General features: G+C 32.6%; 1 protein-coding gene across 1 annotated transcript; it reads left to right on the forward strand.

Moving 5' to 3' along the window:
• Nucleotides 1-183: 183 nt before the first annotated feature.
• On the forward strand, nt 184-25,274 carry LOC133331217 (uncharacterized; the record flags this gene model as incomplete). The annotated part of the gene is made up of 5 exons (XM_061539619.1): nt 184-192; nt 17,305-17,463; nt 20,809-20,982; nt 21,049-21,093; nt 25,116-25,274. Coding segments are annotated over exons 1-5 (546 nt in total), but the record flags the coding sequence as incomplete, so codon positions are not given.
• Between the last annotated feature and the right edge of the window lie 240 nt (nt 25,275-25,514).

Below are 25,514 nucleotides of genomic sequence, written 5' to 3' on the forward strand. Positions count from 1 at the left end.
GATATGTAATTAAAAACAGAAAATGTTTACAACAATAACTTGTTGGCCTTCTCTGAATTTTAAGAGTGTCCGATAATTTCGTGAGTAATATATATATATATATATACTTATATATTTTGTACCAAATTGGGGAAAAAGAAATTACAAAGGATCATTAAAAAATTATTGAAGACATCCGTCAACATGTGGACTGTGAGTAATTTAATTTTAATCGGTTTGGTCCTCATTTATATGCATATATATATATATATATATATAATATATGGAATATATGTTTATATCAGAATGGGCTTAAATCAAATTTGACACATCTTCTTTTGTACCAAATTTCGAATCGATCGGACCGATGTAACGACTTTAATACGCGATTTTAATGAAATCGGACAAATTTATATATGGGAGTCATATCAGAATCTGAACCAATTTAACTTCACTCCATACGACTGACCCTCTAAGTTTTGAACGACCGTTAAAAAAAAACATTCTAATAGTGGATTCATACATATTACAAATTTTGGCCCTTTGTGGGAGAGGTACCAGAAGGAGTAGACCGATTAGTCTCATCTTCTAACTAGGTCTAGGTTTTATTAACAGATTAGGTTGTGCAAAGTGTGGTTCAATTTGGACATTCCATTCGCCTAATATTGGATTTATAAATATTGTAAATGTTGACCATTTGTGGGGGAGTTACCAGAAGGATTGGACCAATGTGTTTCATCTTCCTACTTGATGAGAATAATAGGTTGAACAAAGTTTCGTTAAAATCGAATAGTCCGTTTGCATGTTAATTTAAAATTAAAAAGGAGTGGACCTATATTTCCCATCTTCGATGTGCAAAGTTTAGAGGAAATCGATTATTCCCTTCGAGAGTTATCGTGCGCACAAGCCAGACGGACAACGGACGGAAATGTGTAAATCGACTCCAAATTTTCTGAAACGGATTTGGTTGAAAGAAACATGGGTTCTATAACCAATATTTCGATGCGGCACATTTTCACCATATCAAAGTGTATAAAAATGGGCCGATTCCTTTATGTGGGGCTACATTAAAACATTGATCAATATAGATAATGTTCCGCAAACATGTGTTGTACCCTCCAATATGGGAAAATGCGTTACTGTTATATGGGGGTTATTACAATATTCTGTATATATGTATGCCAGCCTTCAAGAACCCTTTATACCAAATAAAAGACACATCGGTGTAAAAATGCGTCTAACACGTTTAGAACAACGAAAATTGCTCGGTACCGTTATATGGCAGCTATAATATAACATAAGCCTATAACGTTATTTTTGGTAGGAAGATTCCACAGCTCATGAAATCCGGAACAATCAAATTAGAAGAAATTCTGCCGAAAAACCAAAATACCAAAAATTCGGTGGTTACCTGGAACTCGGGCCAATATTTTAGAGAGATTTTCAAATTTCAAAATACAGATCGCAATTATGATATAAATTTGTCACAGCTCATTTATTTAATTTAATTTCATCTTTATTTACTTTGTAATTGAATACAAATTACAATTTAATGGCCAATTTATATATAATTACAAAGAATCCACCTTAAATCATAGCTACTCTAATACAAATATAATATGTTAGATATTTTAAACATGTTTAAATCTGCATGACATCATGACTACTCAGAAGGCCTAAGAAAATTGGTTCCGATTTACGTATAGCTCCAATGTATAGTTTCGTCCGATTTTAAGTAAATGGGGCACCAAAGACTCAACGTTATTTGTATAGTCGCATAATTTTACAAAGCGTACTGAAGTTACTATAACGAAACATATGTCAAGTATTTCTTCGACCTTATATATTTTATATTTTCGACCGACTTCATGTTAATTGGGCTTTAAATAATCAATAATCCTGATATATTTTTTAAATCGATTTACATAATAGAAAATAAGAGCGAAAAAACGACCAAAGACTCGAGAGAGAAGGAGGATTTGTTTTACAAAATATTTCTTCTTCGACTTGACTAAAACCAGTAAGGAAAGTAGTAAAGTCGGGCGGGGCCGACTATATGATACCCTTCACCACTTTGAGTATATTCAACAGATGAATCCTAACAGAAGTCGCATTTTTAAAGGACCAGTAAAATGAAATTGGAACCATAAACACGTCATTCTGCAACCGATACTAAATTTTTCATTTGGTCAGATATAGAAGCTATATCTAAATCTGAATCTATCGAAAGATATATAGGGACTTTGGTGCCATTAACATTAAATCTGACGAAAGTATATGTAGGAGCTATATATAAATCTGAACCGATTTTCAGGCAACTTTACACACATCATTCTAGACCTAATTTGCTACGCTGTGCCAAATTTCGTGCTTAAATCGACTCAAAAAGTGATTCTATGCATATTCTCAAAAGGAGCCATTATATCTCGATTATTTTTGCATGTTACAAACATATGCACAAAAACATAATACCCTGTACCAGAAAAAAGAATTTGGTTCAAGAACCTCAAAACCTGGGGGCTACCAGAAAAAATTGACCAATATTTATAATTTATAGTGGAGAGATGTGCTACCTAATAAGAAAACGTACTAAATTACAGTTTCGAAAAATTCGATCAGAACCACCAAAATACCAAAAATTTTGGGGTGCCGTTATATGGGTACTACCAGAAAAACTGGACCTATATTTATAATTTTTAGTGGAGTAATTTGGTACCCAATAAGAACCCAATGTACAAAATTTCAGCGAATTCAGTTATAAAACGAGCCCAAAAACTCGAAAATACCGAAAATTGGGTGTGCCCTTATATGGGGGCTTTCCGAAAAAATGGACCTTTATTTATAATGTTTGGTAGGGAGATTTGCTACCCAATAAGAACACAAAGTACCAAATTTCAGTGAATTCGGTCGAAAAATGCGATCAAAACCCCCAAAATACCGAAAATTGGGGGTAATCTTATATGGGGGCTATCCGAAAAAATGGAACTTTATTTATAATTTTTGGTAGGGAGATTTGCTACCCAATAAGAACTCAATGTACAAAATTTCAGCGAATTCAGTTAAAAAACGCGCTCAAGAACCTCAAAATACCGAACATTTGGGGGTACCCTTATATGGGGGCTATGCGAAAAAATAGACCGTTATTTATAATTTTTGGTAGGGAGATTTGCTACCCAATAAGAACACAAAGTACCAAATGTCAGCGAATTCGGTCGGAAAATGCGATCAAAACCCCCAAAATACCGAAAATTGGGGGAAATATTATATGGGGGCTATCCGAAAAAATTGACCTTTATTTATAATTTTTGGTAGAGAGATTTGCTACCCAATAAGAACTCAAAGTACCAAATTTCAGCGAATTCAGTTAAAAAACGCGCTCAAGAACCTCAAAATACCGAAAATTTGGGGTACCCTTATATGGGAGCTATGCCTAAACGTGGACCGATTTTCTCCAATTTCAATAGGGTTCGTCCTTGGGCCAATTAAGTGACCTCTGCCAAATTTCATCCAAATCGGATCATAAATGCGACCTGTACTTTGTTAACAAAAATACATGGACGGACGGACGGACAGACGGACGGACGGACAGACGGACAGACGGACGGACGGACAGACGGACGGACGGACAGACAGACGGGCATGCATAAATCGACTCAGAAAGTGATTCTATGCATATTCTCAAAAGGAACCATGGGTCTATCTCGATTATTTTTGCCTGTTACAAACATATGCACAAAGACATAATACCCTGTACCACAGTGTGGTGAAGGGTATAAAAACATGTCCTCTTAAAAATTATCCGCAAACCATAACTCAAAAACTTGTCCTATTTGTCCATTGGAAATTTATCACCCACAAAAAATAGTTGCACAGCATAATAAAAGCGACATGAATTTTGTTTAGGAATCAAACGGACAAGTATAAAACGACTCAGAGATTTATTCTAAGTATATCCACAAACTATGGATCTATCGTTGTTCCTCTGGTATGTTACAAATATATATTAAAACATTATATATACATATACCTTGTATGAGTTTTCAATGCCTAATAAATGTTTGCTTTTGCAAACCAAAAACAAAATATTCGCTACAAAATTTTTATTGTGAAAAACAAAATAATAATTTTATATTAAACTTGACTCATACTTAGAACTATATAATGTTTCTTTTAAATTGTTTATTTACATACATATATTACTTATTTACTTATACTTTTCATTACAATATTTGTTTCCTTTGTTTAAAATAATCCAAACTGTGCGCAGATACTACTTTTTCTATGCATTACCTTTTGTTGTTGTTGTTGTTTTTGTTTATTAATTTTACGTTTTTCATTTCATTCAACGGCCTTATCAAATCTAAAATCATTTTTGTAAAATAATAACAAATAATAATAATATTTCTACTGCATATATATGTAGTGGTTTTTTTTATTAGGGAGAAATGCATTTGGTAAAAAAATGTGTGAGGAAAGATACCAACCCACGTAAGTGGTAAATAAAATCAATTTGATCGTCTATACTTCATTATTATTAAGGGATCTACTTTTTGTATTTTTTTTTAGTATTTCTGCATGCGCGGGGGGTCAAATGATCATATTTTGCAATTTTTTACACTTAATTTCTCTGAACTGCTATTTTATTCTCAAAGAAAACGATTGGCCTGTATAGCCGATAATTACACTCAGTCAATATTAGGTTTAGTATTCGCTTCGCTTCTTCAGGGAATATATGTGGGGGTAGATTCAAATTTATTGGGAAAATTAGGGATATTTTTATACCCTACACCCCAAGAGTTGTAATACCGCGAAATGTTGGCCATATCTCGGCTAGGTGAGTCGATCTAGACATGTTGGTTAACATTTAGGGGGTCAAATAGGTACAGACTTTTGTGAGAAAAATTAAATTAAAAATTCTGGAGAGTATATATTTACTCCTGAAGAATATAGACCTAAGAAATTGACAGTATATCAAAGAGGAGTGGTGCACGTAAATATTTAAAGGCGTCTATGTTTTATAATATTATTTAGTATTACTATTTCCCCACTAGAGGGTAAAAATGTCGCGCGATCGCTTGGAAATTTTACATGAAGTTCCGTTTATGGTCAAGGACCAGTCGGTATCATTTTAGGTGATGTTGAGATGATATTTAGCGGATGTAATGAACCGAAAGCTTTATTTTTGTCAGATTTTGTAGTAGCTCTAGAGGCCATTATTATATGCATAACCTCACATATTTTACACGGTGAAGAGGATCTGACCAAATACTTAGAATGGCTGTTTAGATGATGATCGGTCAATATTCCGAGGATCAAATCAACCAAAAACTAAAGTGACCAAATTTGTTTTATTTTATGGTGTGACCATTCACCTCGGGAAAATCAGATTTGATGCTCGGCTCACAGGTATTACAAATAAATATCGAGTTTAAAAAAAACATTTTCTTTTGTAAGTAATACTGAAAATCGACATTGAATACTTTTTCTTCGACTAAATATTCCAATGATGCAGTCTTATTGAAGATTTTGACGTCTATATATTCGGTATATATTATTTATACCGATTTCTCTTGTTCAGTGACTTATACTAACATTTGATGGAGAATATTTTATTCATTTATACCATCTTTCTAAGACATCTAGTGAGAAAAATTGGCACCAACTCGGAATAAGATGGACGTTTAGCTTGATTTTCGAGTTTTGGTTTATTCTAAGACTTATAGTAAAACTTTATGGCGAACAATTTTGTAGAATATGAACTGCTATAACCCCGTTTTAAAGGAATTATCAATTATTTCTGGAAAAGGAAGCGAAAAGATCCCTTCAGAATGTTAACGTTTAAGGGAACCCTCCCCTATTTTTGATTTGTTATTTTTAAGATTTTATATGAGCTGGTAAATGACACATATGCACATATATATTTGAAGACTTAAAAAGGAAGAAAAATAATTTACAAAAAAATTTTGTTGTTGTTTTTTTTTATCAAAGAAATTTCCTTATTTTTGATGCCGGGCATGATAACTCCTCACTCCTCGGAATCCGAAAATTCCAACGCGTTTAAAGTTTGAGAAGCCTATATCTTTAAAAATTGTTGAGATTTTCACTTGAAAATTTATAGGGACATTTTTGAATTAGTGTAGGTTAAAATTAAATCAAAATAAAAATTAAATTTATTTAAAACCGAGAATGGGTGGGGTCCCCTTAAGAGAAAAATGTCCCTCACAAGACTTTGGAGAAGTCCTTATACGAATATGTTCAAATGTCTGGCAATTGGGAAATATTGATCCCTCTTTTTATTTAGTTCCTGACGTATATTTCCAACATGCGGATACACGTGTCTTCAATTTTTATCACCTCTATTATAATTTTTTTTAGAATTTCTAGATAAATATAAAAAAATTGAAATCTGTTGACCTAGAAGACGCCAATGGTCCATTAATAAGTAAATTTTTACATAAATTATAAAAATTTGACAAATTGCTCCAAATTTTGGCGGTTAGTCCTACTTCCGGAGTGACAGAATTTGTATATTTTGACACATTGCATTTCACATAATACCGATAACACGTTCCTAATTCTCCACGGCAACAAACACACAAGTGTTTTTTTCGGAAACTAGGCTAAACATTTGGTAACAATATCTATGTGTTAGTGTTTACATTATAAAACAAAAGTTAATTAGTAGTGGTAACACTGTGAACAGCATAGTAAGGCGCTAACAGTGGTTCCCAATAAACTATATGAAAATAATTTGGGTGCAGAATGATGTGCGACATGTTCAAATGGGTTCAGATATCAATATAGCTTCCGCATACAATTTCGAACGATTTCAAATCTAATTCGAATAGTGTTAAAATCGATGCAGATGTAGATATTACTCTCATTTAAAATGTTTATGAGTTATTTTACTGTTAATAGCATCTCTTTTATATGACCAAAGTGGCGTAGAGTATCATATGGTCTGTCCCGAGCATCTTTGGTATGTTCTGATTGTCAGGTTTTATAAAATATTAACATTGAAAATTTGTATACCCTCAACCATGGGTATATTAATTTTGTTTTTTCCGTTTGTAACTCATCGAAATAATTATTTCCTACCCTATAAAGTATATCGTTAGCTAAAATGCAAAAAGACGTAACTAACAAAAGCATAATTGTGTAGGAGAAGCAAACAACTGTTTTGAATGAAAACTATAAACATGTCATGTGAATGAAATGAAAAAGTTTAATGGCAGTCATAACAATTAAGTAAAAATTTGAATTTTTTGTTAGTTACGCCTTTTTGCATTTATCAAATAAACCCACATGTAGTTACGTCTTTTTGTTTTTTGTTAATGACCGCAGATGCGTAAAACTTTGTCAATACATGTCGTTTATTGGCATCCACAATATTCATTCAAAAAGTCAATTTTCAATTTTTTGTTAGTTACGCCTCTTTGCATTTTAGTTGAGGATATATATTCTTGATCAGCGTAAAATTCTACGACGATATAGCCATGTCCGTTTGTTGTAATCACTCTATCTTCTAAACGAATTGAGATAGATCGCCAAAATTTTGCATAGAGTCGTCTTTTGTCTGCAGGCAGGTCAAGTTCGATGATGGGCTTTATCGGTCCACGTTTAGGCAAAGCTCCCATATAAGAGTACCCTCCAAATTTCGGTATTTTGGGGTTCTTGAGCGCGTTTTTCAACCGAATTCGCTGAAATTTGATACATTGGGTTTTTGTTGGGTACCAAATAACTCCACAAAAAATGTTAAATATAGGTCCACTTTTTCTGGTAGCCCCCATATAACGGTACCTCCTAATTGACAGTATTTTGGTGGTTTTCATCGTATTTATCCGCCGAATTAGCTGTAATTTAGTATTTTGAGTTCTTAATAGGTACCAAATCTCTCCACAAAAAATTATGGATATAGGTCAATTTTTTCGGGTAGCCCCCATATAAGGGTACCCCCAATTTTCGATATTTTGGGGTTCTTGAGCGCGTTTTTCAACCGAATTTGCTGAAATTTGGTATTTTGTAGTCGTATACCCTTTTTGGGGTAGTCCCCATATAACCCCCTTTTTATATTAAAATTGTTATTTGATTTGTTCTGCGTTTTAAGTTTGGTTCTAAGTCTCTGTTGTAATCATTTCCCCTGCGAAGGATAGCAAGATAAAAAATTGGAACCTAAGGTTCAATAATGAACTATAGCCACATTTAGACCAAGCCCCTGTGTGTAGGTTCCAGAAGGAGTGGGCCGATATTCCCCATCTTCGAAGTTGAACTAGTTTTGAAGAAATAATAAGATGGGAAAAGTTTGGATGAAACCTTAATTTTCTGAAACGAATTTGGTCCAAAGAAACATGGGGTCTAGAACCATGAAACACATTTTCATCGTGTTAAAGTGTATACATACTCATTAGCCATAAGGCTGAGGGTATAATTATCCATTAAAATTGTCTGAAATTTGTATTATAGTTTACATAATCCGTTTTTAAAAATGTCGGTATAGGTCCACTTTTTGGTATGTTCCTATATTTTCATTTCTAGTACCTGTCAATATATCTATGGTGGAGGGTATCCAAAGTACGGCCCGTTATAGTTATCTGATTTATTCCGTGTGTTGGGGTTAGGTAGTCGTTACGGGGAATAGTCAATTATTACCCTCCAAAGACTATTTAGACATCTGTTGTAGGCATTCCGCCTTCTAAAGATATTGTGATAAAAGAAAACTCAAACATGATGATAATGGAATATATCTGCATACATTTAGGTATCTCCTCAATATAGTGATACATCCTGAAGGAAATAATTGAGATAAACAATTAAAATATTGGGTTCAATATTGGCATATACAGGTCATTAATTAGGCATAGCCCTCATATAATTATATTCCCAAATATTCACTATTTCCTACACTATGTAATCAATATGCCCTTTAGGGCATAGCCTAATATAACTTTGTAATCTAAATTGTATTAGTTTGAGGATTTTATACTCTACCATGCGTTATCAGTATCAGTCCACTTTTTGGATCTTACAGATTTTAGGAAAAATCCCCATTAAAAATTTTCGAAGTTTGTATTTGGTGTACATAATGGTTTACATAAGTCGGTTTGTAGAATTATCGGTATATGCCCACTTTTTGGTATGTTCCCTATATTTTCATTGCATGTATCTGTCAGTATAACTATGGTGGAGTGTATACAAAGTTCGGCCCGCCCGAAATTATATATTTTTATATTTCCATATCCAAAAATGTGCGAGTCACTGTGCAATTTGAACGGCATTAAAATTTGTTTTGTTTCCTCCTCTTCTTCAAATAAATATAGAAATTGCGTAGAATGTCATTTCACAACTAATTGTATTCAGTATATTTTATTATATTTTTCATTTTCACTTTTTTTTAATTTTTTCTATTATGAAAAAAATTACCTTCTATAAAATAATCCAATATTACAATTTCTTGTTGTTGTTGGTATACAAAATTAGGTCACATACGTTGATTACATATAAAACTGAACATATTCTCTTTTTTTAGATTACAGACTGATTTCAATACAAAACATATCACGTTTTCATTTCCACTTGAAAATACTTTTTTCTTTTTAATAACATTAATAAGCATTTTTTTTATTAAACTATATATTATTTTGTTTATTTAATTATTAATTTTCACAATATTTGTTCAAGATTTTGTTTTTTGGTAAATCGTAATAATTTCTTCTTTATTTCTTTCGTTTTTGTTATTTCTTTAAAATATTTGTTCGTTTGCCATCTAAATCTCGTTTAATACTGTGGAATGGGTTGTTACTCACCTGTTTGTTGCGGCTGTTTGGGCGTTCTAGCCCTACCTTATCACTTCCAGTCCATTCCAATCGCATAGATAAGATAAGAGGTATTCGTAAAGGCACTATGCACAGGCACTGCCTGCCACTCAATACCAGAAATATCAATGATAAAGAGTAACAGTTTTCGGATTATTAAATAGAGCAAAGTTTTTTTTTTTTTTGTTTTTGTGCTTTTGAAATTTTCTTTACATTCTGAAATAACAATAAAAAACAGCAATGTCTAAGTTCCAATAGCTATGGTAGTGCATTGTAAATGCGAGACAAAAACTAATTTAATTCTAATATATACAGTGACTCAAATGTGCATATTGGTGTCGGTATAGGTGTAATTTGTCAAATAGCTGATGTTTCTATAATGTTTTAAATAAAGTTTGCGGTGTATTGAAGTAAAATTAATTAGCAAAAGGCTCATAATCAGCCAAGCACAGAAAATATTACATTTGGTCCTATGTCCCAAAGACTATATTCCTGTCCTATATCGTTGAGCCGTTTAAACCCCATTTTAGAATTCGGGGATAATTAAAGTAGATGCCGGAAGTAAATGACATTGCGAAGATCACAACCGAAACCAATTAAAGGATGTACAAAAGTCTGACGTTGCAATGTATTTTATACCGTACACCATCTTTGAAATTTAGAAGGTGTGGTCTAAGAATATTATCGTAAAGTATAAGAAATTAAATATGCTCTATATATCCATTTGAATAATATAGGGTTATCCCTCTCGTGATGAATGAAGTAAACGTAAATACAATACATATAAATTAAAAATAACATTACGAGAGCAGTTCGGAAAGTTCTTAGCCTAGCACAAAAATCGAAGTATAAACAGAAAAAAAGTTTGATCGCATAAAATTTCTACCTTCGGATGAGTATTACACTGAAACCGTACATACCACTTACACAAAATATATATCAAATTACTGAGTGCAACAATGATAAAATTAATTTTTGTAAATGCGTGATACATAAGGGACGTACTCCTCATTGTGTATGCTTTCACTTTGGCACGAAGGCCGTATAATAAAAGGCTTAGTCACTAATCGAGAAAAACATGAAAAAATGTATACACATTTTATCTGTGGTACAGGGTATTATGTCTTTGTGCATATGTTTGTAACAGATAGATCCATGGTTCCTTTTGAGAATATGCATGGAATCGCTTTCTGAATCGATTTATTTATTTTTGTGAACAAAGTACAGGTCGCATTTATGATCAGATTTAGATGAAATTTGGCACAGGTCACTAATTTAGTCCAAGTACGAAACCCAATTGAAATTGAAAACAAGTGGAAAAGCGTTAAGTTCGGCCGGGCCGAACTTTGGATACCCTCCACCACAGGAATACTGACAGGTGTTTGAAATGAAAAAGTGGACCGATATTTATAATTTTTAATAGAGATATTTGGTACCCCATAAGAACCCAATGTACCAAATTTCAGCGAATTCGGTTGAAAATGGCGCTCATGAACCTCAAAATACCGAAAATTGGGGGTGCCCTTATATGTGGGCTACCAGAAAAAGTGGGCCGATATTTATAATTTTTAGTAGAGATATTTGGTACTCAATAAGAATCCAATGTACCAAATTTCAGCGAATTCGCTTGATGAGCGCGCTCAAGAACCCCGAAATACCGAAAATTGGGGGGTTCCCTTATATGGGGGATATCCGAAAAAATTGACCTATATTTATAATTTTTGGTGGAGAGATTTGGTAATTACTAAGAACTCAAAATACTAAATCACAGCCAATTCGGTGGAAAAATACGATAAAAACCCCCCAAAATACTGAAAATTAGGAGGTACGTTATATGGGGGCTTCAAGAAAAAGTGGACCTAAATTTATAATTTTTTTATGGATACATTTACTTCCCAATAAGAACCCAATGTACCAAATTTCAGCGTATTCGGTTGAAAAACGTGCTCAAGAACCCCAAAATACCTAAAATTGGGGGGCACTGTTATATGGGAGCTATACCTAAACGTGGACCAATAAATTCTATCTTCGAACTTGACCTGCCTGCAAACATAAGACAAACCTATGCAAAATTTCAGCACCCTATCTCAATTCCTTCAAAAGATAGCGTGATTACAACAGACGGACGGACATGGGCAGATCGTCTTAGAATTTTACCCTGATCAAGAATATATATACTTTATAGGGTCGGAAATGAACATAGAAACGATTTTAGGTAAATGGCGCACCAAACTTCCAATATTTTTCCAATGGAAACAACATTTCACACTGCGTACTGTATTAGGTCAAGTTTAATGTATGTGAAGTTTTGTTGAAATCGGTTCAGATTTAGATATAGCTCCCATATATAGTTTCGTCCGACTATAGGTAAATGGTGCACCAAACTTCCAATATTTGTCAGATTGGGACAAAAATTTGCTCGGCCTACTGAATTAGGTCCTTTTTGATATTTATACATTTTTGATGAAATCGGTTTAGATTTAGATATAGCTCGCATATCTAGTTTCGTCCGATTTTAGGTAAATAGTACACCAAACTTCCAATGTTTTTCCGATTAGAACAAAATTTTATAAAGTGTACAAAATTAGGTCCAGTTTGTACGTGAAGTTTTGATGAAATCGGTTCAGTTTTAGATGCATACTGAATTAGGTCCTTTTTGATATTTATGAAGTTTTGTTGAAATCGGTTCAGGTTTAGATATACCCCACATATATAGTTTCGTCAGATTTTTGGTAAATAAGACAAAATTTTGCACAGTGTCCTGAAATAGGTCCCTATTAATGTATGTGAAGTTTTGTGTAAATCGATTCAGATTAAAATATATAGCTCACATTCATTGTTTCGTCCGATTTTATGTAAATTGTGAAACTATCTCCCAATATAAGTCGGATTGAGACAACATTTTGCATATTGTACAGAAATTTGGAAGAGGTGAGATTTGAATGAGTGTATTAAAGCTGCAAAAATCGGTTTAGATTTAGGTATACCTCTCATACATACAGGATATTGTATATATTAGCATCTCTTGTATATACCCAAAGTGGTGAGGAGAGGGCCCCCTCCGACTTTTGAACTTTCTTTACTGGTTTTACATTAACGTAGACCCAATATCATGAAAAGTTTACAATGACAGATCTGACAATCCGAAACTGTTAAATTTTTCTCATATATATATATATTTATCGATTTATGCATGTCCGTCTGTCCGTCCGTCCGTCCGCCCATGTATTTTTGTTAATAAAGTACAGGTCGCATTTATGATCCGATTTGGATGAAATTTGGCACAGGTCACTTAATTGGCCCATGGACGAACCCTGTTGAAATTGGGAAAAATCCGATTCAGATTTACATATAGCTCCCATATAAATCTCCGTTCGCTTTAAGGTAAATGGTGTACCAAAGTCCCTATATATCTTTCGATTTGCATGAAATTTGGTATAGCGTAATGAATTAGGTCTAGAATGATGTGTGTTAGCTCCCATATATATCTTCGTTCGATTTAAGGTAAATGGTGTTCCAAAGTCCCTATATATCTTTTGATTTGCACGAGATTTGCATAGCGAAATGGATGAGGTTTAAAATGATGTGTGTTAAGTTTCCTGAAAATCGGTTCAGATTTAGATATAGCTTCCATATATATTTTCGTCCGATTTAAGGTAAATGGTGTACCAAAGTTCCTACATATTTTTCGATTTGCACGAAATTTGGCATAGCGTACTTAATTAAGTCTAGAATAGTGCACGTTAAGTTTCCTGAAAATCGGGTTGGACTTACATATGGCTCTTATATAAATTTTCGTCCGATTAAAGTAAATGGTTTACCAAAGTCCCTATACAATTTGGCATAGTGTACTGAAATGGGTCTGGAGTGATGTGTGTAAAGTTTCCTAAAAATTTGTTTTTTCTTCTGATTTTATGTAAATTGTGCACTAAAGACCCATAGTTTGTCCGATCTACACAATTTTGTACAATAAACTGTAGTTAATATAAGTTAACCTCTGTCATTCTTATTGAAATCGGTTCAGATTTTGATATAGCTTCTACATATATATTTTCGTCCGATTTTACACAAAATTGACACAAATTTTGCATAGCGTACTAAAGTTTTGAAATGTGGAATGTTTTGAAATCGGTTCAGATTTGGAGAGAGCTTCTATATATATTTTCTCCCGATTTTAGGTAATTTTGTCCCATTGTAAGAAGCAACCCTGATGCAATCTGAACAAATGAAAAATTTAGTATAGGGTGCAGAATTCGACGTCTGTTAGCATTCATCTGTTGAATATACCCAAAGTGGTGAAGGGTATCATATAGTCGGCCCCACCCGACTTTGCTACTTTCCTTACTGGTTTTTTTAATTTGGCCATTCCGATTTATTTCTCTGTGGTGTTCGGTCATAATTTTGGCCTCCAGAGCGACCAGAAAAAAATACACAAAAATGAAGTTTTTGCTACATTTCATCCCCTACATGGACAGACAGAATGATGGACGGATATACATGTCTAGATCGACACAGCTAGTCGCGATATGACCAAAAGGTGGTGTTATGAAATTTTGTCTAGCCTCCGGATTTGATTCAAGAATGACGAGCTGATATTTTGATAAAAATCGGTTTAGATTTTTAGGGGGAATAAAAAAAATTCACATCAGTTTCATAATTGTTTTATTATTAATACAAGCATAGGCCCGCTACGTTGTTAGCGGAATTTTTGTGTAGTTAAAATAAAAAAGCTACACAATATACTTTTTATATTTTAATATTTACCATAAATTTGAACTATTTCAAATAATGATAGGTCCTATATCTTATTTTTTTCAAGAAAATCTCAGATTTTACTCCGAATTTCTTTGGAACAGATACGTTGATACGTTATTCTACTAAATCGAGTACAACATATGATTATTATTATTACTTTCTCTATCCTCCCGATGGACCAATGCACATAGTTCGTTTTTTAATTTTTTTGGTCATTTAGGTAATTTCATGCTAATGGTAAATTATGTAGTACGTTTTAGTAATTGTGTACCCTTATAATACGAATTTATAATATAATATTTTGCACAGCGGATCATTTATTATACAGAGACCTGCCTTTATAGGGAAGATTTCCATTAAAATTGCAGAAATTTAGAAATTTATTTACGTGTTACAAAAGTATGGTTTAAAACATCATTGGAAATAAATATCAGTACTGTTACGACAGAAATTTTAGTAACATTTGCATTTAAAAATGCCAACAATTTAGTATTCACTTATTTGTGTATGAAGTCTCGTCCATTTTTCACTATATCGGAAGTTTAAACCAAAGTTCAAAGTTGTACTTTCTAATACAAATTTTCGAAAAAAAAACATAAAAAATTTGAGGACTCTACCTCTAGTCGTTCTGTCGTTTACAATATTTAGTACAGCGCAAATGTCCAACAAAAATGCGAAAAGCATTTTTTCATAGAAAAAACCTTACACCAAATTCTATATCCACCCGTAATGTTTTGTACTTTTTAGTATATTTTAGAACTTAATTCTTGAAAATATATATATATATATATATGTATAAATGATTATTGTCATAATTGTCAGAGTTAAGTATTTTATTTATAACAGGATCCTATTTTTGTATTGAGTATTTGCTAGTACCGTGAGTAAAATTTACAAACTTTTTGGCGAAAAAGATTTGTTTATAGAGCATGTCGCTCTATTAGTTATAGTCTAATACTACATTTCAGATTTCAATTTCTATCTTTTCCATTATAATTTTATATTTTGTACCATTTTAGTACTAATTTCAAAAGTATATTACTGTCTAGCATAGTACTGATAATAGTTAAATCTACGTACCGCGTTACATATTTTCATTTCTTCCGTTTCTATTATACTACAGTATTTAGTAAATTTTAGTACTAATTTCAAAAAAATTATGCGTGACATTCTGTTTTAATGTAATCTACATACTAAATTTCAGATTCTTATTTCTACCTGTTGCACTGTATTTTATTATTTGGTACTTTTTATCACCACTTTATTACTTATTTTCAAAAAATGAAATGCATAGCATTCTATTTGTAATAGATAATCCATATGCGAAGTTTCACATTTGTATCTCTATCGGTTATATTGCAATATAATATTTACAACTTTTTAGTACATTTTTGTATTAATTTCCAAAAATAAGTTGGCCCATCATTCTGTTTGTAATAGCTTAAGTTACATACATTTTTCAGATATATATCCCTACCTTTTCCATCGTTCTATAATATTTAGTACTTTTAGTACTAAGTTACTAAATTTGTTCACACATTCTGTGTACCAAAGCTGTGTACCAAATTTTACAGTTCTACTTCCAACCCTTCAGTTTCAGTACTTTTTAGTACCATTTTAGTATTGTTTTTCAAAAATATTTTTGCTAATCATTATATTTGTATTAGCTTAAGCTACATACCAAGTTTCAAATATGTATATATAACAATTCCATACAAATATAATATTTAGTACCTTTTAGTACTAAATTCAAAATTTTTTTCACACATATTACTTCGCTTATCCTATGCAAAGCTGCATACCAAATTACAGAGTTCTACATGTAACCGTTTCCGCGTAATACAGTTTTAGTACTTTTTAGAACCATTTTAGTACTAATTTCCAAAAAATATTATTGCACCTCATTTTATTTGAAATTGCATAAAGCACATATCAAGTTTCTGATATGCATCTCCACCAATTCCATTAAATACATTATTTAGTACTTTTTAGTACATCTAAGTACTAATTTCACACATTCAAGTCCGCTCGTCATAGACAAAGCTTCGTGCCAAATTTCAAAGTTCTACATCTAACCATTCCCGTGTAATACAGTTTTTAGTACTTTTTAGTACCTTTTAGTACGAATTTCCAAAAACCCCGCCTTATCACACGCCTACTCACCAAACCCTACCTACATGCCAAATTTCAAATTTCTAGCTTTAGCAGTTTCGTCTGGGCGTTGATGATCAGTCAGTCACTTATAACGCAACTCTTTTATATATATAGATTTAAACAATTAAGCTGAACGGAAATTGGTCTACAACGGATATATTATTCGGTTCGTTTCACACAATGTAATAACATTGTAAATTGTAAGTTATTTTAATCAAAATCTTTATGAAATTAATTGATTTGTATGTGGTTAGGTACTATTATTAACCAATTTGTAGTTATGAAGTTATTGAGAAAATCCGCTCCCATTATTGCTGTGTAGGGCAAATAAATACGAAAATAATTACATTCTAATAACTCGACACGACAAAACATAAATTGCCTCAGATAATTAGTCTATTTAATAATATGAACATTTCCTAAAACAAAATATGGAAATTGATTTCATCGAATAGTTTAGTGATTTATTTTGTACCAAATGCGTCTCTGGCATATTTTATTATTATTAATGTGGCTCTATATACACGTGTGTAGTTATTATATTCAAATGTTTTAATTTTTTTTTTAAATTTTAAATAAAATAAATTATTTTTATTTTTTTCAGAGTTATCGCGGTGAAGTCCATTTAAAATTTACAAATTTGGAATGTGATCCCAGTCCGAAATATTTTCATAATTGTAGTTGTCGCCTGAAGGCTGTTAATCGTTACAAAACAGTGTCGTTTATGAAAACATTTATCAAGGATGTCTTACGAAATATATCCGTAAGTTAATGTGGCAGTGGGTATGGATTTAAAGAGACTTTTATGGTGCATTTCAGGGGACCTTGAACACGTCTTTCTTCCAAATTGACCGTTATATTATATTTTGGATTGTCGTTGAGTAGAAAACATCTCTACCAAAAACTATCCTTATTGGGCCTAGTTTCTGCGTAGCCCACATATAATGTTACCCCTATTATTCGTAAGTTTTAAGGGGTTTGGAACTTTTTTCAAGCAAATTAGTTCTAATTTCAACATTCTGGTTTTCATGTGCTTATGTGTTTGTATAGCTCCTTTATGAGGGTCCCTATCCATTTTCGAAATTTTGAAGGCTTTAGCTGCATTTTCCAACCTCTAAGGCTTACATGATTCATAAAGGCTAACATACCTCCAAATAGGGATGCCGCCTCATTTTCAATATTTTGAAGCTTTCACCCGCATTTTCTCATTGTGGTAGTCTGAATTTGGCAGCCCGGAAAATTTATATAGCATATAGTAAAGGTACGGCCAATTTTGTGCATTATTAATTTTTTAACGAAATTTTCACGTAGGGAGGGTAAAAAATTAGGTTCCAGCCGAATTTAACTACGTTTTATTTGTGGCTTTCATTAGGCATTCCTGACAAATTAAACACTTCTTCCAAGTAAATCATCAATGTAGGTATGCTGAAGGTTACTCAACCGTATGTTGAGGGTTAATTACCTTTTGTCTTTCCCACTGAAATGACAAAGATTTTACAGATTTGGTGGGTTAATCAAAATTTATTGGAATTTTTATACCCTTCACCAAACTGTGGTATTATGTTTTTGTGCAAATGTTTGTAAGAGGCGAGAGGAAACGAGATATACATATGGGTCCTTTTGAGAATATGCATAGAATCACTTTCTGAGTCGATTTATGAATGTGCAGCCGTGCGTCTGTCTGTCCACGTATTTTGGTGAGCAAAGTACAGATCGCATGTATGATCCGATTTGGATGAAATTTGGCACAGGTCACAAAGACGAACCCCATTAAAATTGGAGTAAATCGGTTCAGATTTAGATATAGCTTCGATATATAATTTCGTCCGATGTTCTGTAAATGGTACAATATTGGACCGATTTAGACAACATTTAGCACACTGTACTGAATTAGGTACTGATATATGTATGCGAAGTTTTGTTGAAAAAAGTTCAGATTTAGATATATCTCCCATACATAGTTTCGTCCGATTTTATGTAAATGGAGCACCATTCTGCCAATATTGGTTCGATTGAAATAAAATGTTGCACAGTGTACTGAATTATGTCCAGATTAATATATGCGAAGCTTTGTGGGAATAGGTTCAGATGTAAATATAGCTCACATATACAGTTTCGTTCGATTTGATGCACCATACTACCAATATATGTCCGATTGAGACAAAATTACGCATAGAGTATTGAAGTTACTACAAGTTGCCATCCCTGAAGTTTTGTTGAAATGAGTTCAGGGTTCAATATATATTTAGTCCCATTTTATGCAAATGGTGCACTATAGATTCTGTTCTATTTGCACGATATTTTGTTGTTGAAATCGGTTTAGATGTAGTTATAGCTCCCACATATATTTTTGTCCGATTTTATGAAAATGGTACAAATGAAAGAACTTATGTCTGTTAGCCTTACATGAAATATTGCGTAGCGTATTGGATTGTAGACTTTTCAGGTTTAGATGTAGCTTCCATATGAATATTCATCAGATTTCATCAAAATTATGTAAAAATTTTGTGTCGAGACACATTTTGGATAGGGCACTGTGCTGCAGAATACGATTGCTTCATAACGTCCATTTATATATAGCACCAAACATATTTTGCTCGATTTCATAAAAATGATTGAATGCAATTTTTCATAAATTTCAAATTGGTATGTGTATTTCACACAGCTAATTTCGTCCGATTCCTTTTCAATGGCTCCCAAAGATGCTATGCCTATTCTGTCTACAGGATATGGTGAAGGTTATCATATAGTCGGTCCGACTTTTGAACTTTCCTTACTCGTTCAATATATTTAATGTGCTGTATTTTGAAAGGTCCTAGCTAAATTGTTCAACCGAATTGGCTGTAAATAGGATAAAACCCCTTCTGGTGTTTTAAAAGGCGTAGAGAGTTTAAAAAGGCGTAGCACCGGTCCTTCGAATTTCTGTCTTCTATGTTTTAAATGATCTAGGCTGAGTTATTCCATTTAAGGGAACCCCCCTTCTCAATTCTTTTTTTTTATTTTTAAGATTTTAAATGGGCTGGTAAATGAATACCAATGATTATTAAGTTTTGTAACTTTGCACATATATATTTAAAGATTTCAAAAGTTAGAAAAATAATTTACAAAAAATTTTTGTTGTTGTTTTTTGTGATCAAAGAAAAGTCCTTATTTTTGATGGCGGGAATGATAACTCCTCACTGCAACATCGGAATCCGAAAATTCCAACGGTGTTAGAAAGAGAACATGTATCGCTCTTGTATGAACTAGGATTATTGACTTCGCACAACAATTAACAAAATGGCGGAACTTTGAAAAAAGTTTGGAAAACCGCCTATTTTTGACCACAAACTAAGTTAAAAAACCAGTGAGCGGAGCAGTATAGCCGGACGGGGCCGACCATACGATACCCTACACAACTCTAACATTCTGCGGATTTTTATTCCGAGCCTAGGCAACATTTCGTGATACTAATATTCAATACAGTCCTTCTAATTACTTGTCTATATTCTCATCAACCTGGGTTGTGTTGTAATGTTCGAAAAAATCCAAAATCGTTTAATTTTCGGTCCACTTCATCCCAAAATTATTATCTGATCGTCACCGAAAATTATAGGCGTCGTCCTTGGGTGCTGCACAAAGCTATAATACCCTGACAACATAGTTGTGTAGGGTATAATAAGGAAGTTCTTCACCCATTGGCTTTATCCTAGTTCACACGAGAGCTATACACTACCAGAGAAACGTGTCAAAATTTGGAACCGATTGGATTATTAGTTTTTGAGTTATCGTGCCCGCCATTCGTAAAACACTGTTTCGAGAAAAATGCGTTTAAAGTTTGAGAATCACTGTTGCCGTCACTTGATGCTGGCACAATAAATCGGCTATATCTTCAAGAGTTCATGAGATTTTTACTTGAAATTTTGTAGCGACATTCTAGAATTAGAGTAGATTCGAATTAAATAAAAAAAAAATTACAACGAGAATGGGGGGTCCCCTTAATTCAGTTATTTCAGGTTCAAAGATTGCATTACCGCACTAGCACGATTTGTTTGTTATTGTTGTAAATTGATTTTCTTTTGTTGTACATTGATTTTTTTTGTTGTACATTGATTTTTTTCTCTTCCAGGTAAATATCGTTTTGTACAATCGCAATGACGTTAAAGTGTATAGACCGTATTTAGTGAATGTGACCCAAAATGTATGCGAATTCCTTGATAAAAGGAAATCCAATTTCTATATGAATATTTTTATGAAATTTCTAAGTCAATATTCCAATGTGAATCATTCGTGTCCATATAGGGTAAGACTAGAATATTTATGTCCGAATTTTTATTTTTTATTTATATATATTTTGTTTTTATTACAGGGCTACCTTATTATGGATAATGTCTATGTTGATGAAAGTCACGATGTAATTGCTAGATTAGTATCAAATTTTTTTCATACATCTTATAAAATTGTATTCAAATTCTATGAAGGATATCCCATGGACTATATTGGTCGAGTGGTCTATACGATTGAAGTGATTGAAACGAAAAAATCAAAAGGCAAATAAAATTATTTTATTTAAAATAAATAAATAAATATAAAAAATCAATTAAAGAATATTTGCTAAAATGCATTTTTTATTTTATTTTTTTTAATTTCATAAAAAATCAAATTAAATATATCAAAAATAATCATTAACAGAAAGAAATTAATATAAAGTTTAATCTATGTTAATTATTCAAAAGTCAGTGTCACAGCAATTTTATTCGACAGTATATTGTTATTAATTCTACGGAGCGAACATGATTCGATTTAAACTATTATTAATTCTGGTGGCATTAATTATAAATATATTTATGCCACTACAGTCGAATTCGGTTAAGCGAAAACGGCTAATTTCAGAAAAAATAATTTCTCTTAAGCAGGATTTTCAATTAAGAGAACTCCGGATAAGCGAAAGTCGTTGAGCTTAAACGAAGTTTTCAATCAATATCTGAAAAATCGTGAAATGTATAAATCATATTATAAAATGATTTGAGTAAGACCTTATTTTTTCGTAGACATTAGCTTGGGTGGTTGGAAAAATGTGCAATATAATTTTAGGGCTGCACATAGAAATTTTAATGAATTTCGTCGCCCTTAAAAAATGATATTTTTTCTCTTAAACGGTGCTCGTTTCATATAGATTTGTGATTTTTCAACAAAAAAGTCTTTCTCTTATACAGATTTTCAATTAACCGGGTTTTCTTTTAAGCGAAGCTAAGTGTTTGAAAATTCATCCGAAATATTAGTTTAAAATTTTTTGTTTCAATTAACCGATTTTTTCGATAAACCGGCGTTCGCTTACCCGAATTCGACTATATATATACACTGTTATTTTATTGATTTTTATACCCTTCACCACACTGTGGTACAGAGTATTATGTCTTTGTACATAGACATATGGTTCCTATTGAGAATATGCATAGAATCACTTTCTAAGTCGATTTATGCATGTTAAAAAATTGATACCAGTAAGGAAAGTAGAAAAGTCGGACGGGGCCGACTATATGATACCCTTCATCACTTTGGCATATTCAACAGATGAATCCTAACAGACGTCGAATTTTTGAAGGACCATTAACATAAAAATGGATCCAAAAACATGTCATTCTGCCACCTATACTAAATTTTTAATTTGGTCAGATATAGGGTTGCTTCTTATGTTATAGTAATTTGAGTACGTAGTGCAATATTTTGTTGTTATTTATAACCTACCTCTAGGTTTTACTAACTTCAGTACGTTGTGCAAACTTTGTATCAATTTGGCGTTAAATCTGAAGAAAATATATATGTAGAAGTTATATCAAAATCTGAACCGATTTCAATGAGACTTGGCAGAGATTAACTACAGTTCATTGTACAAAATTGTGTGGCAATCGGACACACAAGTGCGCAATTTACATAAAATCGGAAGAAAATATATATGGGAGATATATCTAAATCTTGACCGCTTTTCAGAAAACTTAACACACATCATTCTAGACCTAATTCGTTGAGCTATACCAAATTTCGTGTAAATCGGAAGATATGTAGGGACTTTGGTGCACCATTTAAATTAAATCAGACGAAAATGTGTATATGGGAGCTATATCTACATCTGGACCGATTTTCAGGAAACTTAACACACATTATTCTAGACCTAATTCATTATGCTATTCCAAATTTCGTGCAAATCGAAAGACAAATAGGGACTTTGGTACACCATTTCCATTAAATCGGACGAATATATTGGATCTATATCTAAATCTGGACCGATTTTCAGGAAACTTAACATACATCATTCAAGACTCAATTCAGTATGCTGTGCCAAATTTTGTGCAAATCAAATGATAAATTGGGACTTTGGTACACCATTTACATTAAATCGGAGGACTATATATATATATATATGGGAGCTATATTTGAATCTGGACCGATTTTCATGAAACTTAACACACGTCATTCTAGACCGAATTCAGTACGCTGTTCCAAATTTCGTGCAAATCGGATGATATATAGAGACTTTGGTACACCATTTTTATTAAATCGGATGGAAATATATATGGGAGCTATATCTAAATCCGGACCGCTTTTTTCCAATTTCAATAGGGTTCGTCATTATGCCAAATAAGAGACCTTTACCAAATTTCATCCAATTCGGATTATAAATGCGACCTGTGCTTTGTTCACAAGACGGACGGACGGACGGACTTGCCTAAATCCACTTAAAAAGTGATTCTTTGCACATTGTGGTGAAGGTTATAAAAAATCGGCTCAGATTTAGATTTTAGCTTCCATAGTTTAGTTTCGTCCGATTTTAGGTAAATGGCGCACCAAACTTCCAAACTTTAAAACAACATTTCGCACAGCGTACTGTATTAGGTCAAGTTTAATGTATGTGAAGTTTTGTTGAAATCGGTTCAGATTTAGATATAGCTCGCATATATAGTTTCGTCCGATTTTAGGTAAATGGTGCACAAAACTTCCAAATTGTTTTCCGCTTGAGACAAAATTTTGCACAGCGTACTAAAATAGGTCCCTATTAATGAATGCGAAGTTCTGTGAAAACGGTTCAGATTTTGATATAGCTCCCATATATAGTTTTGTACTAAAATAGGTCCCTATTAATGTATGTGAAGTTTTGTGTAAATCGATTCAGATTAAAATATATAGCTCCCATTCATTGTTTCGTCCGATTTTTTGTAAATTGTGAAACTATCTCCCAATATTAGTCGGATTGAGACAACATTTTGCATATTGTACAGAAATTTAGAAGAGGTGAGTTTTGAATGAGTGCATTAAAGTGGCGAAAATCGGTTTAGATTTAAGTATACCTCTCATACATACAGTATATTGTATATATTAGCATCTCTTGTGGTGCCGAAAGTGGTGAAGAGAGGGCCCCTCCGACTTTTGAACTTTCTTTACTGGTTTTACAATAACGTAGACCCAATATCATGAAAAGTTTGCAATGACAGATCAATAAATCCGAAACTGTTAAATTTTTCTCATATAATTTAATAACTCCTGGCTTAAAAAGCGGTGAACCTCGGCTTCAGCTATATTAAAAATTTGGCAAAATTGCCAATATATATATATATATATATATATATATATATGTTTTTTTTTTTAAATTGGTCATTCCGACTTATTTCTCTGTGGTGTTCGTTCATAATTTTGGCCTCCAGAGCGACCAGAAAAAAATACAAAAATGAAGTTTTTGCTACATTTCATCCCCTACATATTAACCGATCCTTAACAAAAACAATAGCGGTCTTTAGAAAGAACCCATTCTACATGAAAATTTTCGTGGCGATTGGTCCATAACTGTGGCCTGTATCGTGTTTACAGTTTATAATGGATAGACAGAAGGATGGAGGGATATACATGCCTATATCGACACAGCTAGTCGAGATATGACCAAAAGGTTGTGTCATGAAATTTTGCCTAGCCTCCGGATTTGAAGAATAACGTGCTGAAAGTTTGATAAAAATCGGTTTAAATTTTTAGGGGGAATAAAAAAAAAACATTTCACATCAGTTTCATAATTGTTTTATTATTAATGTTTGAAATAATGTATGCGTAGAAACAATTAAGCTGAACGGAAATTGGTCTACAACGAATATAGTATTCGGTTCGTTTCACACAATGTAATAACATTGTAAATTGTAAGTTATTTTAATCAAAATCTTTATGAAATTGATTGATTTGTATGTGGTTAGGTACTATTATTAACCAATTTGTAGTTATGAAGTTATTGAGAAAATCCGCTCCCATTATTGCTGTGTAGGGCAAATAAATACGAAAATAATTACATTCTAATAACTCGACACGACAAAACATATACACGTGTGTAGTTATTATATTCAATTGTTTTAATTTTTTTAATTTTAAATAAAATAAATTATTTTTATTTATTTCTAGAGTTATCGCGGTGAAGTCCATTTAAAATTTACAAATTTGGAATGTGATCCCAGTCCGAAATATTTTCATAATTGTAGTTGTCGCCTGAAGGCTGTTAATCGTTACAAAACAGTGTCGTTTATGAAAACATTTATCAAGGATGTCTTACGAAATATATCCGTAAGTTAATGTGGCAGAGGGTATGAATTTAAAAATACTTTTATGGTGTATTTCAGGGGTGTTTAAACACGCGTTTCGTCCAATTGACCGTTATTTTATTTTGGATTGTCGTTGAGTTGAAAACATCTCTACCAAAAACTATCCTTATTGGGCCTAGTTTCTGCGTAGCCCACATATAATGTTACCCCTATTGTTCGTTATTTTTGGGGGTCTTGGTACTTTTTTTCAAACAAATTAGTT

The sequence above is a fragment of the Musca vetustissima genome, unplaced genomic scaffold (assembly GCF_032173495.1).
Source record: "Musca vetustissima isolate MV318-11 ecotype Yass unplaced genomic scaffold, APGP_CSIRO_Mvet_v1 utg29170, whole genome shotgun sequence".
NCBI lineage: Eukaryota > Metazoa > Arthropoda > Insecta > Diptera > Muscidae > Musca > Musca vetustissima.